General features: G+C 46.0%; 1 protein-coding gene across 1 annotated transcript in view; it reads right to left on the bottom strand.

The window, feature by feature from the left end:
* The window catches only part of LOC110537818 (teneurin-2), a 73,381-nt gene that overhangs the window by 11,165 nt on the left and 48,893 nt on the right, over window positions 1–13,323 (bottom strand). The window contains exons 8-19 of the mRNA XM_021624227.3: window positions 13,116–13,217; window positions 12,574–12,768; window positions 10,387–10,587; window positions 9,879–10,064; window positions 6,342–6,488; window positions 4,258–4,468; window positions 3,639–3,758; window positions 3,195–3,456; window positions 2,577–2,844; window positions 1,910–2,053; window positions 999–1,251; window positions 872–892 (exon numbers count right to left, since the gene is read on the bottom strand). Coding sequence (XP_021479902.2) covers window positions 872–892; window positions 999–1,251; window positions 1,910–2,053; window positions 2,577–2,844; window positions 3,195–3,456; window positions 3,639–3,758; window positions 4,258–4,468; window positions 6,342–6,488; window positions 9,879–10,064; window positions 10,387–10,587; window positions 12,574–12,768; window positions 13,116–13,217 — 2,110 coding nt within the window. The remainder of the gene's footprint in view (window positions 1–871; window positions 893–998; window positions 1,252–1,909; window positions 2,054–2,576; window positions 2,845–3,194; window positions 3,457–3,638; window positions 3,759–4,257; window positions 4,469–6,341; window positions 6,489–9,878; window positions 10,065–10,386; window positions 10,588–12,573; window positions 12,769–13,115; window positions 13,218–13,323) is intronic.

The raw sequence follows: 13,323 nt of genomic DNA on the forward strand, positions 1-13,323 counted from the left end.
GGACAATTCCGTCGACCTCATGGCTTGGTTTTTGCTCTGACATGCATCACATTTCCAAATCATGTCCAGTCAATTGAATTCCCCACAGGTGGACTCCAATCAGGTTGTAGAAACATCTCAAGGATGATCAATGGAAACAGGATGCACCTGAGCTAAATTTTTAGACTGATGAGACTGATGTAGACTGATGTAGACTGGTGAGGAAATGTGTTTCTTCAATCAATTTTAGAATAAAGGCTGTAACGTAACTAAATGTGGAAAAGGTCAAGGGGTCTGAATACTTACCGAATTCACTGTAAAAATGTACAATATATTGATGATTTATAAAGCCAGGCACATTTAACAGTTACGCTATTGATTATAGACCTAATTAAGTTGGGGTTTCCTCTTGCCTTAGACAACTAAGTTTGTTTTCTCCTCTCCTAACTCCCCTGCTGTCTCCGCCCATTGTTCTCAACACCAATATGCTGGTTAACTTTGCTATTGTTCACATAGCAACATGGTCTAGGAAAAGGCACCAATTCAACAGCGCAGTGATGTATTTCAGAACCGCGGACAGCGACCGCTACCCAAGCCGGAGAATTGTTATAAAATAATATCATTTTTATTAGTGTTGCACCATTGTTCTTACTTAATACAACCATATATATTTTCAGCAGCACATGTCTTAGAGTGATGGACTGTGTCATCCCCGCGGCCTCCACAATAGATTAGTCCACTCAGACAGGTGTCTTGTACGACATAATTTAAAAAATGTTTGTTTGCTGCTGTTCGACTAAAGACATCTCGGTTGACCAACAGCCTTACGACCAAACAATCGACCAGTCGACTAAATGGGGTCAGCCCTAGAGGACACACAAACATAACTTACCCATGCCTCAAGTCTTTATTTCTGGAGAAAAACAAAAGAAAACAACCTTGTTAGTTTCCACCTATCATGTTACTCATCCCCTCCCCCAATGATAACCTCTGTTCATCCGTCATGCCTGCCAACCTACCTGAGCTCCAGCACGGCTGTGGTGTTCAGAGTGGGGTAGACCCGGCGGACGAAGTTGAGGTCTCCCACATACAGGCTGCCGTCCCCCCCACAGGCCAGCGCCATGGGGGCCAGCAGCTTGTTGCCTTCAGCCAGACCACTGCAGCTGGGGCAAGAGATACTGCGCCTGCGCCCGTTCCCCATGATGCTGTTGATGACTGGAGGCTGCTGCTCTGATACAAACACGTTCTCCCCACTGCCCTTATGCAGGATCCCTGAAACAGTAGAGGCATTCCGATCCAAAACAATATCCTTTTAGATCCTAAACTTTACATCTACGCCATGAAGAGAGCTAGGGAACAAAGACCCAGTGTCACTTTTTAATCAGCCTCTATCTTAATATTGACTTACTTATCATTTTAGACTTTAAATTCCCTGTGTACCTAAAAATAAAACAATAAAGTAATCCAATAATACTGTTCAAACTGTTGCTATAGAAACTGAGTGAGTGTGAAGGTGTGAGAGTCAGAGAGGTCTACTATTAGTGTTTTTCATCTTATTGACTCCCTGCTTGTCACTGCCTGGGCACAGGACTATTCCATTGGTTTTCAGTGGAAACCGGGTGCTGTCAAACATGGAGGCGAAAAACACTGTTTTAGGAGATCCACAGTGGCACTGCATTGATATACAGATGCGAGACAAGAAAAGACACGACTACTTGGATGTTGAACATTCATTCATGCATATTCCAAGACGTTGTCTGGTTTCAGTGACCATTTAATGTAGCTACACCATTATTTTTATTTTATTTTTTAAAATAAATTCTCAACACTGACAAAAGAAAACACACACGTGTAAATGATCTGTCCTGCTGTGAGTGTGAGGTTCGTTCTAAAATGTTCTAAGTGCGTTTTAAAAGGCTGTAGGTCGTACCACTGGCAATGTTGAGGGCGTGGTGTTTGTCCAAGGACCAGCCCCCCAGGTTGGACGGTAGCAGCTCGTAACCCTGCAGCACCGCTGTCCTCTTCTCCCATAGGATCAGACTGGGACACGTCTCATACTCAAACCCCACTGACACTGTAGGAAAAACAGAGAATAGAACCTTTTCCTTCCCCATCCACACTTTAGCACCACCTCAAAGTAACACAGGGCGTCATCACACTACATAGCACGTACAGTCATTTAATGAATTAAATGTACGGTACTCTCAATGACCACAGGAATCAAATGCAATACACATACGTGTGGACGAACGCAGCAGGTTTAGCCTGCTTCCACGAGAATGTTAATCAAGCGAGTGAGATTTAATGAGACGTGTGCATAGGGAGAAACGTATGCAGTGTGATCACACAGTGTTTCTGTCAATGCATGGTTCACACCTACACAGCACCACACAGTATCTTACTGTGTAGGTGTCAACTTAATTAAACGCTTGTGTTGTGGCTTTCTTTTGTCAGGAAGCCACAACAGAAGTTCTGCCAGCCTGTTGCGGTAATAGATGGCACGGTCCTGTGTCTTGACAGATAGAGCTACACAGTTACATCTAACATAACCGACAAAACATAATCCAAACACTACAGAATCTCACACTGCCACTCACCAGCAGCCTGGGTCAGCCCATAGACCCTCTGCCTGTAGGCGTCCGTCTTGTCCCAGATGTAGGAGTAGGCCAGGTTAGGAGAGGCGTGGAACCACTTCTGGAAGAGGTGTCCCTCCACGGCCACCATCAGGTGCACCTTGACCAGGGAGAGGGGCACCAGGGTCTGAGTCATGGTCACCTTCAGCAGGGCGTGGTACCCCGAAGCACGAGAGCTCAGGTAGCACAGCTTCAGACCTGTACCTGGGATCTCTAGCTGCTCATGAACCACCTAGGAGGAGGAGGGAGAGAGGGAGTTAGTGGAAGAGAGAGAGAGAAGAAAGTAACAGACAAAGACAGCTAGAGGGAGGGAGGGAGAGAGAGAGAGAGTATGCTAATATATATATATATTTTTTTTTTAAATTGTGGTTTGATACTTTATTCAGACAGTAATGACATGAGATAGGGAGACAGGCAAATACTAGAAACAGTGGCAAGGTTGGAAGCAGGGATTGATCCCTGTTCTCAGGTGGAAAGTTGTAAGCAGAGAGAGACAGAGAGAGAGAGACAGAGACAGAGAGAGGAAAGTAACAGACAAAGAGAGCCAGAGGGAGAGCTACTGAATGTATGTACAGTAAGTACCTGAGTCTCAGGGATGATGTGCCTCTCTGCAGGATGGGAGCTGAAGAAGGAGGAGAGGGGTGAGGCCACCACCACGGGGTCAGGGTGGACGTAGCCACTGAGGTCACAGGCTGGGATGGTGTTCTCCTCCGTCTTCAGTACCAGCGTGTCCATGGCATAGAACCGGTTCCAGGGCAGCCACACCGTGCGCTCTTGGCTCAAGAACGGCGCTCGCTCGAAATGCAGGGTCAGAGACGCACCCCCATTGGCCACCAGGTCAAATCTACAGAGGAACAAAGACAGGGTGTTATAAAGACATTGATCCACACGGTCCTCCATTCACTCTAAGATGTTTGTAATTCATGGGGGAACTAAGGGACATACAGTAAATCCATTAATAATAATTTTTAAAAAAGAACAAAAATGGTAGTCAGTGTCATATTCAAAACCCAAACGGTCACTTACGTGCCGTCCTGTCGAGTCAGGGTGTAACCATAGTGAGGGTACTTGACAAACGTCACGTTGACCCCTACCAGGGGAGTCCCGTCCGTGGTCAGGACCTGGCCTCTGATCAACGATGCCAGGCTGCAAGAGGAGGTGAAAGAAGATACAGTTGCTTCCTAACTGACTGCCAAGGCATGAAGATGATGTAACAGCAAGTGATCCTAAAATCTCCATGTCAAAGTCAGTGGTAATTACTTAGTGACAGAAAAATACACTTTTGGATATATTTGAAACTCTCATATATATTTAAGCAATAAGACCCGGGGGGGTGTGGTATATGGTCAATATACCATGGCTAAGGGCTGTTCTTACAGCTGTTCTTACAGCCCTTAGCCGTGGTATATTGGCCATATACCACAAACCCCCAAGGTGCCTTATTGCAATTATAAACTGGTTAAGAACGTAATTAGAGCAGTTAAAATAAATGTTTCGTCATACCCGTGGTACACGGTCTGATATACTACGGCTGTCAGCCAATTAGAATTCAGGGCTCGAACCACCCAGTTTACAAATGCTGATATCTATGGCATAGCTAGTTGATTCCATCCAAGGAAGTGAAATGGACAGATGGGTACACTACCTTGAGTTGAAGGGGTTGTTTCCAGGGATGATGTGGGTGCCATCCCTCCCCACCAGTAGCTTGACCCGGTCATAGAATGACCGGACTTTCAGGGATGGTGATTGACTTTGCTGGATGATCTGCAGTGGATCCCTTGCTCCCAGACACAGTGGATTGGTCAGGCACAAACTCTGAGTGCAGCAGTCGGGATCCATGCAGTCCGTCAGTCCGTCTGCACGGGGAAACACACAGAAATATCATCTGGACAGAGAGACGGCGCCGCAGCTAAATAAGGATTCAACGGCATTCTTCATGTCAAATTGTTCCTCTTGTAGTTGGGCAGAACAGAACAAGGTGATTGCTCACGCAGGAGCAGAGCTGATAAAACAGTGCCACGAAGAAACGACAGTCGAAATGGAATTTAACATTCAAAGACATGGCACGCATGTTTAGCATTCGGGGTGGCGTCTACACTGTGTCCATGTGAACCACAACGTGTGCATGATTCAAAATGTATAATCCCTTTCCATTCTTCTCCTGATTGTTTCATGAGACAGTTATAATTGAGCTCTTCATCTATAACGCTCTATTTTCATTAGAACGGATGTGTGGTGTGGTATTTTCTCCAGGTTCTCCTTTAGAAGTGGTGCTCTGCAGCCTGCTCCCCGGCACAGTGCCTGCATGTCCTCCTTTTAATCAAACCCAATAACACTGGCATCAAAGTCAAACGGGACATAACGCACAACCCTGTGGGGGGGTCTCCTCTTTTTCATCTCTCTTTACACGCCCGACACAAGCACGCGCGTGCACTCACCCACCTCTATTTTCCTTCCCTCCCTTTTACACCTCCCATCCGCTTCAGACCTGCCAAAACAAACACTGCCAGCTACTTTCAGAGACTTTGTACACATTTTCCGTTTGATCTTTCAGGTATTATTTGGTGAAATAAAACCCAGACAGAGACAAATAGAGAGGGAGGGAGACTGAAACACACAGACAGACATACATACACAGCGAGAGTGTTAAGGATTAAGGACGCGACTTGGAAGTATGACACAACATCTCCACGGAAGAAGGAAGACGATTGGATTAACCACATCAGCCAGCCAGTTAGGCAGCCAGGCAGCCAGCCAGTCACACATTGAAACATGCACTGAGCCAGTCTGGTAATGGAGGGCTGTTCAAGTGAGCCATGTTTAAAAACCCATTGTCCTCGGAGCCCATGACCTTATTGCTCAGACGCAGACGGGGGAGATGAAAGATTAAAGGCTTCCAGGGGCTGCATTAAGACACCTGTTCAATCACCACCCGTTTCCTTGGCGACAGGCATCCTCAATTGCATGACATGCCACAGAGAAAGCGCTCTTTAAAATTGACACAGCTCTGGCCTCTGCAAACTACTTAGCCGTTAATCAAGGAAAAATACACCTGGGTATCATTTTCATGTTAGATAACCCTGCCCTGACATGCTGACTGAGGCTGACTGGCTGACTGCTCAGAGCTGCTGCTTGCCCTGTGAAAAGCATCTATTGCCGAGGCCTCTTTGATCCTCTCACAAATGGTCACAGGAGGGGGTCACTCCATCTCCCACCAGGGAGGGAGGGAGAGGAAATAATATGGGCATCCATCTCAGCAAACTCTAGGTCACTGATCCCCACATGCTCTTAGGAGGAGGAGGAGGAGGCATTGATTCAACCAGCCTCTCCTCTCTCCCCAGCCCTCTCAGTACTCGCTCACACCGACAGAAGGATGCCATAATGGGGCCATTCAGACCTGATAGCACTAGCCCCGCAATCACACCTCTTTGATCCGCTAAAAACACTCACTGGCAGGAAACCTCTCAGAGAGACCTGGGCAGGCGTCTGGCTGTCTGGCTGACTGCTGCTCATCAGGGAGAATCAAGTAATTGTCACGCCTGAGAGACACTGCTATTATTAGGAAATAATCTGACTCAAAATCTAGACCAAATCAACAGTACAGTTGCACAAATACTGTAACTCCGCCACAGCTGGTTCAAAATCAGGGTATAATTTTTCATAGGCAAATCTACAAAGTGTCAGCCTGCCTTCCTGTGCTGCGATCCTTCACCTCTTCAACACACTCACCTCCTTCGTTGTCCTTGTTGTCAGCACAGGAGATCTCCATGGCAACGCTGCAGCCAGGTCCTCTCCAGCCAGTGTGGCATTCACAGTGCCAGTTGTTCTGTCCCAGGGTGCATTGGCCATTCCCGTTACAGAGGCCCGGGCACCCGTCTGAGAGAGAGGGAGGAGGGAAATAGAGGAGGAGTGGACAGGGACCAGAGGAGAGGACCGATCAATAATAGTGACATAGTAACTTGTGCCAGCAAAGGGAGAGCAGCACACCAACTTGATATATTTAGTCTCTGTCTACCATTGCATCACACAACAAAGGCATAAAAAAAAAAAACGATTGATTACATGGCAAGAAGATTGCATCTCATCACAACAATTCTCTTCTTGTGGATGTGGATTTCATACAGCTACAATATATACCCTAGAGGCAAAAGGGAGGGTTTTGGCATGCGGTAAATTGTTTTGTTCAATATCCATTCATAGCTAAAAGTATTCAATAAAAGAAAGTACACAAGTTCACAGCCAATTCATTTGCAGTGGTTGATTTGCCTCTGGAGGCTGGCTGGGTTGTAATGCTGCCTCATGAGAGAATTTGATTAGGCAAAACTGATGAGATTACAAGCCACCTAGACTTTGAAAACAGGGAGGGAGAACAACAGGAGAGATGCTACACATCATTGATGACTGCAGTCCCCCTCAGCAGATGTGTAATATTCTCCCAGGCTAGGTTAATGAAGAGGACATGATGAATGCTGCTGGGACATCTGTCTCAGTGGTGTAGTACAGTCTGTACAGGAGACCAGACGTATGGGACCAGGCAGTCGGAGGTATTGGACTGTAAACTCGCCGATGGTGTAACCACGAATTACCATCACCAAAAGGTCAAAAGAGCAAACCTCACTGAAAAAAAATATATATATGAAGAAGTGATAAATATGAATCCATAAACTGCATTTACAAAAATCAGACACTTTCGTCAAATTAGGAAACGTCAAGATTAGCATTAAGACCCCCCCCCCCCGAACAGACTAAAATCTCATTAAACTGTATTAACCTTTAATGTAAGCCAGCCTCCTAACAACATGTCCGCCGTCCTGTCCCGATGTGGAGCAGTACAGTCATTAGTATTCTCCCAGCAGGGATGAGCATGCAGCTTCACTGGTCCAACTCATCTATTAGTATTCTACCTACTGCTGGCAGATGCAGCTAGAAGGCCAAGGCCATTAATATTGCCATGGAGGGAGCAGACTGCTGCAGCAGAAATAGCTGCCGATCGGTCTCCATTGAGCCCACTTAACATGGAGTAGCAACGCTAACGTACACTTCCAGCTAACTGTGTGTCTACAACAAGACGTTGATAGACAGATAGACGGACTGACAGGCCAGCAGTCGCAAACGAACACAGGAGGAACACACTGACACACAATAGTCCTATGCTTAACAAAGCACAAGAGAGAAATCAAGGCAATGGATCCAAATGTTAAGTCTATGAGGAAGGGGTTCATCTGTAGTGGACAGACTAGTTAAACATATAAATGGTACCATCTGGGTTAACCAATATTAGGAAGTGGTAGAAAGGGTGCACTAGCTGAATATCCCAATATGAGGGACCAATAGGGATTGGGGATACTAGCAAATGGGAGTTTGCATCACTCTACTGGAACTCCAAAACACCAGCTACCACTAAGACATTGAGTACAAACACTACTCAACACTTCACAATACTAAAGGAACCCTCTATACATCCCTCTTCTACACAAGAGAGTGGTCTGTTTGAGGCGTGGGGAACTAACGCACACATCAGATCACCTCTTGTCCAAATACAATACCTTGTTCCAAGCTTTCCCAAAAGTCTGCAAGAAACCAAAATAGGCAGGTTTGATACGTTACTCGTGTGTGGAGGACAAAGTGGGATTCTTAACATGGCGTGGTTCATCACAGGTAAATAGGAGAGATACATCTCCTTCAAACTCAACTGTCCAACACTAAGAGAGAGACACATAATGAACAGAGAATGGGAGCTAGCACAGCTCTAACAACACAGCCCACAGTGGAGCCCCAGGGAGGTGTTTTTCTCATCAGATGGGAGGAAGATAAAGAGAGGAAAATAGGAAAATAAAGCCCTCTGGCACTCAAGAGCACTCTGGGGGAGAATGAGGGGGCAGAGTGGCTGTCCCTCTCTGTTGGCTCCCAGGGAGGCTGAGTGGGTCTTAAGGCTTCCACATGCTTCGGTTCGGCTGGCACCTAGCCGAACTAGGCTAGGCAAATCAAATGAGTGTGCTGGCATACTCCCTTAAAAGACGTTCGCTTGAAAAACAAGAAAAAAACTGCAATAGTACTGTTTGTCCATCTTGAGAAGCCGTAGCCAGTATCCACGTCCTCAAAATAGTCCGAATTAATCTAAGATATCTCAAGAAATCTGTCATTCATTTTGATGTTCTTGTTTGAACTCTTAGTCCCGGCATTTAACATCTAACTAAGATGTCTGGTGCAGTATTTCTCAAGTGAAAAAATGTGTATGAAAAATAATAAATCTATCGTAGAATGACAATAAACCCTTCATTGAAGAATCCCTACTGTTGACCAATGACCGACGAAGGGGCATAGACTTCAGCTACCAAAATTGGGCTTGCCTTGAGCCAAAAAAAAGTGTGCACGAAGCAGGAAAAACCCTTGACGAAGACCAAAAAGACCAAAAACGTCACAAAAATGCACAATCTGTTCTGAACTGTTTTGGATGGAAAGCATGCAGACGCCTTAAGGGAGCACCAAGAGGCCTGCTGCCCAGCCTTCTCCACCGGAGAGTGGGTGACTAGGCTGGAGGGGCGAGGCTGCAAATAGATGTGGCTGAGTACTTTGGTCATGGATGAAACATTTGCACTGTAGTGGAGAAACCATTCCAAATGAATGGGAGAGCTTCTTAATGACATGAAGGAGCAGAGCAGGAAAGGAGGGCACTCATCAGCATTGGTGGAAGTATCTGCTGCTGAGTGCTATGCTTCAGCAATAAGGCCAGAGGGGGGTGTGGTATACGGCCAATATACCACTGCTAAGGGCTGTTCTCAAGCACGAAACAACGTAGCATTCAGGGCTCGAACCACCCAGTTTAGAATGCTCTTTATATAGTCATAGAAAGAGACACATTGGACATGGCTACGGGAAGATGTTTTGTGTTAGGGGTGCTGTCGAGGGGGTAGGGTTTGGTGCTGAGGAGTATTTTTCTCCGCTCTGCTGACAAGTATTTTTCCCCGCTCATACAGAATTAATAAAGGCCGAGTTCACTAATAAAAAAATTATAACAGAAAAAAAGTATATATATATATGCTTTTATTTCCCGTGGCTATGGACTGCCGGTACCTCCTCATAATCCAACCAGGGTATATGGTTAAGACAGCATAAAGGATGCTTCGTTTAAACATGTGGGGGTAGTGACAGTTCCACTCCTTGGCTGAGAGTTAGTATGGTGGGAAGATAGAAGCATGATACCGCTGTGTGTGTTAGCGTGCCAGGGTGTTGGCTGATTGGCTGGCTGGCTGGCCGGATGCATACCGATGGTGCAGTGCTCTCCGTTCCAGCCCTGTTGGCACTGACACTTCCCATCCCGGCATGTCCCGTGCTTCACACACAGCGGGTTGCAGAGACGCTGGTCACACCCGGCGCCTGTCCAGCCCTCCTCACAGCGACACACACCGCCAACACACAGGCCGTGGGCGCCACAGTCCGACGAGCACACCTCTGTGGAGAAACACACATGTAGGCACATGAGCACAGTAACAGGAGAGGAAAGCAGTACAGTCGACGGACACAGGGAAATTGATGGGTTTCACAGAGGTGGTCGTCACAAAGAGATGTGGCCATGGCGTGTGTTGAGTGTCTTTCTGAGTTGTAGAGACTAGTGAGAGAAGTAGTATAATATATGCCATTTAGCAGACGTTCTATCCAAAGCAACAGACATGCATGCGTGGTCCCGGGTATTGAACCCACCATCTTGGCATTGTAAGCACCATGCGCTACCAACTGAGCTTACAGAGGGGAAGGTGTGTGTGGTATTACCTACCCATGGAGCAGTCTGGTCCCATCCAGTTTGGGTCGCAGCTACAGACGCCTGTGTCGGGTATGAAGGCACCGTGTCCGTGGCACTGGTCTGGGCACTGGGCCCTGGGATGCTCACAGAGCGGGCCGGCCCAGCCTGGCTTACAGTGGCACTGCCCACTCACACAGGTACCATGGTCAGAGCAGCCTGGGTCAAGACAGTCCACTGATACACAGATAGAGAGAAACAGAGGCATGACGTCAATGCACCTAACAAAAACGTAGTAGCAGTAGTAGTGAATAGTGAATATACTTAAAGTAGGGAATATTCTGAAAGAGAGGAGGCAAAATGGCCATTTCTGATGTATTCTCAGTCCCTCTGTATAACAAGAACTCTCTCTACTCTGCCATCACACATCTCGCTTCTCTACTTACCCTACTTTTGGCTCCAACTCCACTTCATCCCAGATGAGCAGAAAACCCATCAGAACATAAGTGAATGAATCAGCTCCAGGGCAATTATTTAAAAGCGGGATCAATGGAAGAGATTCCATTCCCGTAATAACGTTTCTGATGTACAGTGGGGGTCTGAAATGATTGACGACCGTGACAAAGTTGAGCAAAGAATGACCGTGTAAAATAAATCATTTAAATACTGAGCTATATTGTATGCAAAGGATATGATATTATTTTTTTATACGAACAGAACTGCTCAGAGAACAACTCATTTAAAAACAATTCTCAAGAAGGTAGGGGGTCAAAATGACACCCCTGTTTTCAACACTTCAGGTGGTGAGGATAAAAGAGTATTTTTCCAAAATGTTTCATGAGATTGGAGAACACACTGGGAGGGACCCATGACCGTTCCTCCATACAGAATCCTTCTAGATCACCGATATCCTTCGAACTGCCCTGTTCAATTCAAACAGCAGGTTTTTAAATGGGTTTCAAGTCCGCCAATTAACCATTTCTTTTTTTGAAGGTTTTTGGCTAAAATATCCTGGTACATGAAGTTCATGATGCCGTTGACCTTAATAAGAGCCCCCAAAGACCAGCGGCAGCAAAATAGCCCCATAACATCAAATATTATTTTCTGATCATGCGTTCTCGTTTTGACGCCAAACCCACCTCTGGTGTGCATGGCCAAAGAGCTCTATTTTCATGTCATCTAACAAATGGAAAAGCCGAACAGCATTGGCTCTTGGATTGGAACTGGAGCTTTGGTCTGATGACATGATACAAAAAGCTATTGTATTGTATTTGAACTATTTATTTTATACAGACAATACTTGCTCATCATTATCAAGGGTGTCAATCATTTCAGACCCCACAAAACATTAGGAACACCTTCCTAATCTTGAGTTCCATCCCCTTTGCACTCAGAACAGCCTCAATTTGTCAGAGCATGTACTCTACAAGGTGTCAAAAGTGTTCCACAGGGATGCTGGCCCATTTTGACCCAAATGCTTCCCACAGTTGGGTCAAGTTGGCTGGATGTCCTTTGGATGGTGGACCATTATTGATACACACAGGAAACTGTTGAGCGTGAAAAACCCAGTAGTGTTGCCGTTCTTGACACACTCAAACAGGTGCGCCAGGAACCTAGTGATACCCCGTTCAAAGGCACTTAAATATTTAGTCTTGTCCATTCACCCTCTGAATGGCACACATACACAATCCATGTCTCAATTTTTTATTTTTTTATTTTACCTTTATTTAACTAGGCAAGTGAGTTAAGAACAAATTCTTATTTTCAATGATGGCCTAGGAACAGTGGGTTAACTGCCTGTTCAGGGGCAGAACGACAGATTTGTAACTTGTCAGCTCGGGGATTTGAACTTGCAACCTTCCGGTTGCACCGCTCTAACCACTAGACTACCCTGCCACCCCAATTGTCTCAAAGCTTAAAAATCCTTCTTCAACCCGTCTCCTCCCCTTCATCTACATGGATTGAAGTGGATTTAACAAGTGACATCATTAAGGGATCATATCTTTCACCTGGATTCTCCTGGTCAGTCTATGTCACGGAATGAGCAAGTGTTCCTAATGTTTTGTCCACTCAGTGTATATCACTGCAGTCTCATACTTTTTGAAACGTAATATGACACTACATTGTGAATCTCCCTGAAGGCAGGTGTGTGTGTGTGCGTGTGTTTGTCTGAGAGTGGGCGTGAACAAGTGTGCGCGTGATCTACAGCGCTGCACACCCTACCTTCCTCGCAGGTGTCGCCGCGGTAACCTGCAGAGCACGTGCAGGAGCCCTCGGAGCAGGTGCCACGGCCGTTACAAACTGGGTCAATACACTGGCCCACTGGGACGTCACACTCTGAACCCTTCCATCCGCTGTAGCAGATACACGAGCCCTTGTCATACTGGCCATTGCCACTGCACAGGACCGGGCAGGCAGCTAGACAACGTGGGAGGAATGAGATACAGCAGGGGAGACAAGGTGAAAGACATGGGCGTTAGGTCCTATTTGAGTCATGCTCCATTTTATTTCAGTAGATAATCACTTATGTTGAGATTGGACTCAAACTAGTCATGGTGGCTCTTGTTACGAGGATCAAGGTAGGGGTAAAATATTCCACAATATACATTTGAGTGATGCTTCATTTAAATATATCAGTAGTCACTTAGGTTGAGACGATCCTATTGGACATGTCTCAAAACGATGATGATTTTCAAGATAGGGGTGAAATATACCTACAGAATACACAACTTGACAGCCGAGCGCAGTGATACCAAAGTACGTACCTTTGGCACAATCCATGCCATGGAATCCTGGAAAGCAGTGGCACACGCCCGACATGCACTCTCCGTTTCCATGGCAATTCTGCGGGCATTCTTGCACTGAATCTACGATCGAACAGAAATCATTGAAAACAGACAAGTAATTACAACCAAAATATGAGATCTGATATGATACAGGATGCGATTGTTCCCACTCCTCTCACCTCCCTCT

Source organism: Oncorhynchus mykiss, chromosome 12 (genome assembly GCF_057628025.1).
Source record: "Oncorhynchus mykiss isolate SJ-2025 chromosome 12, ASM5762802v1, whole genome shotgun sequence".
Taxonomy (NCBI): Eukaryota; Metazoa; Chordata; class Actinopteri; order Salmoniformes; family Salmonidae; genus Oncorhynchus; species Oncorhynchus mykiss.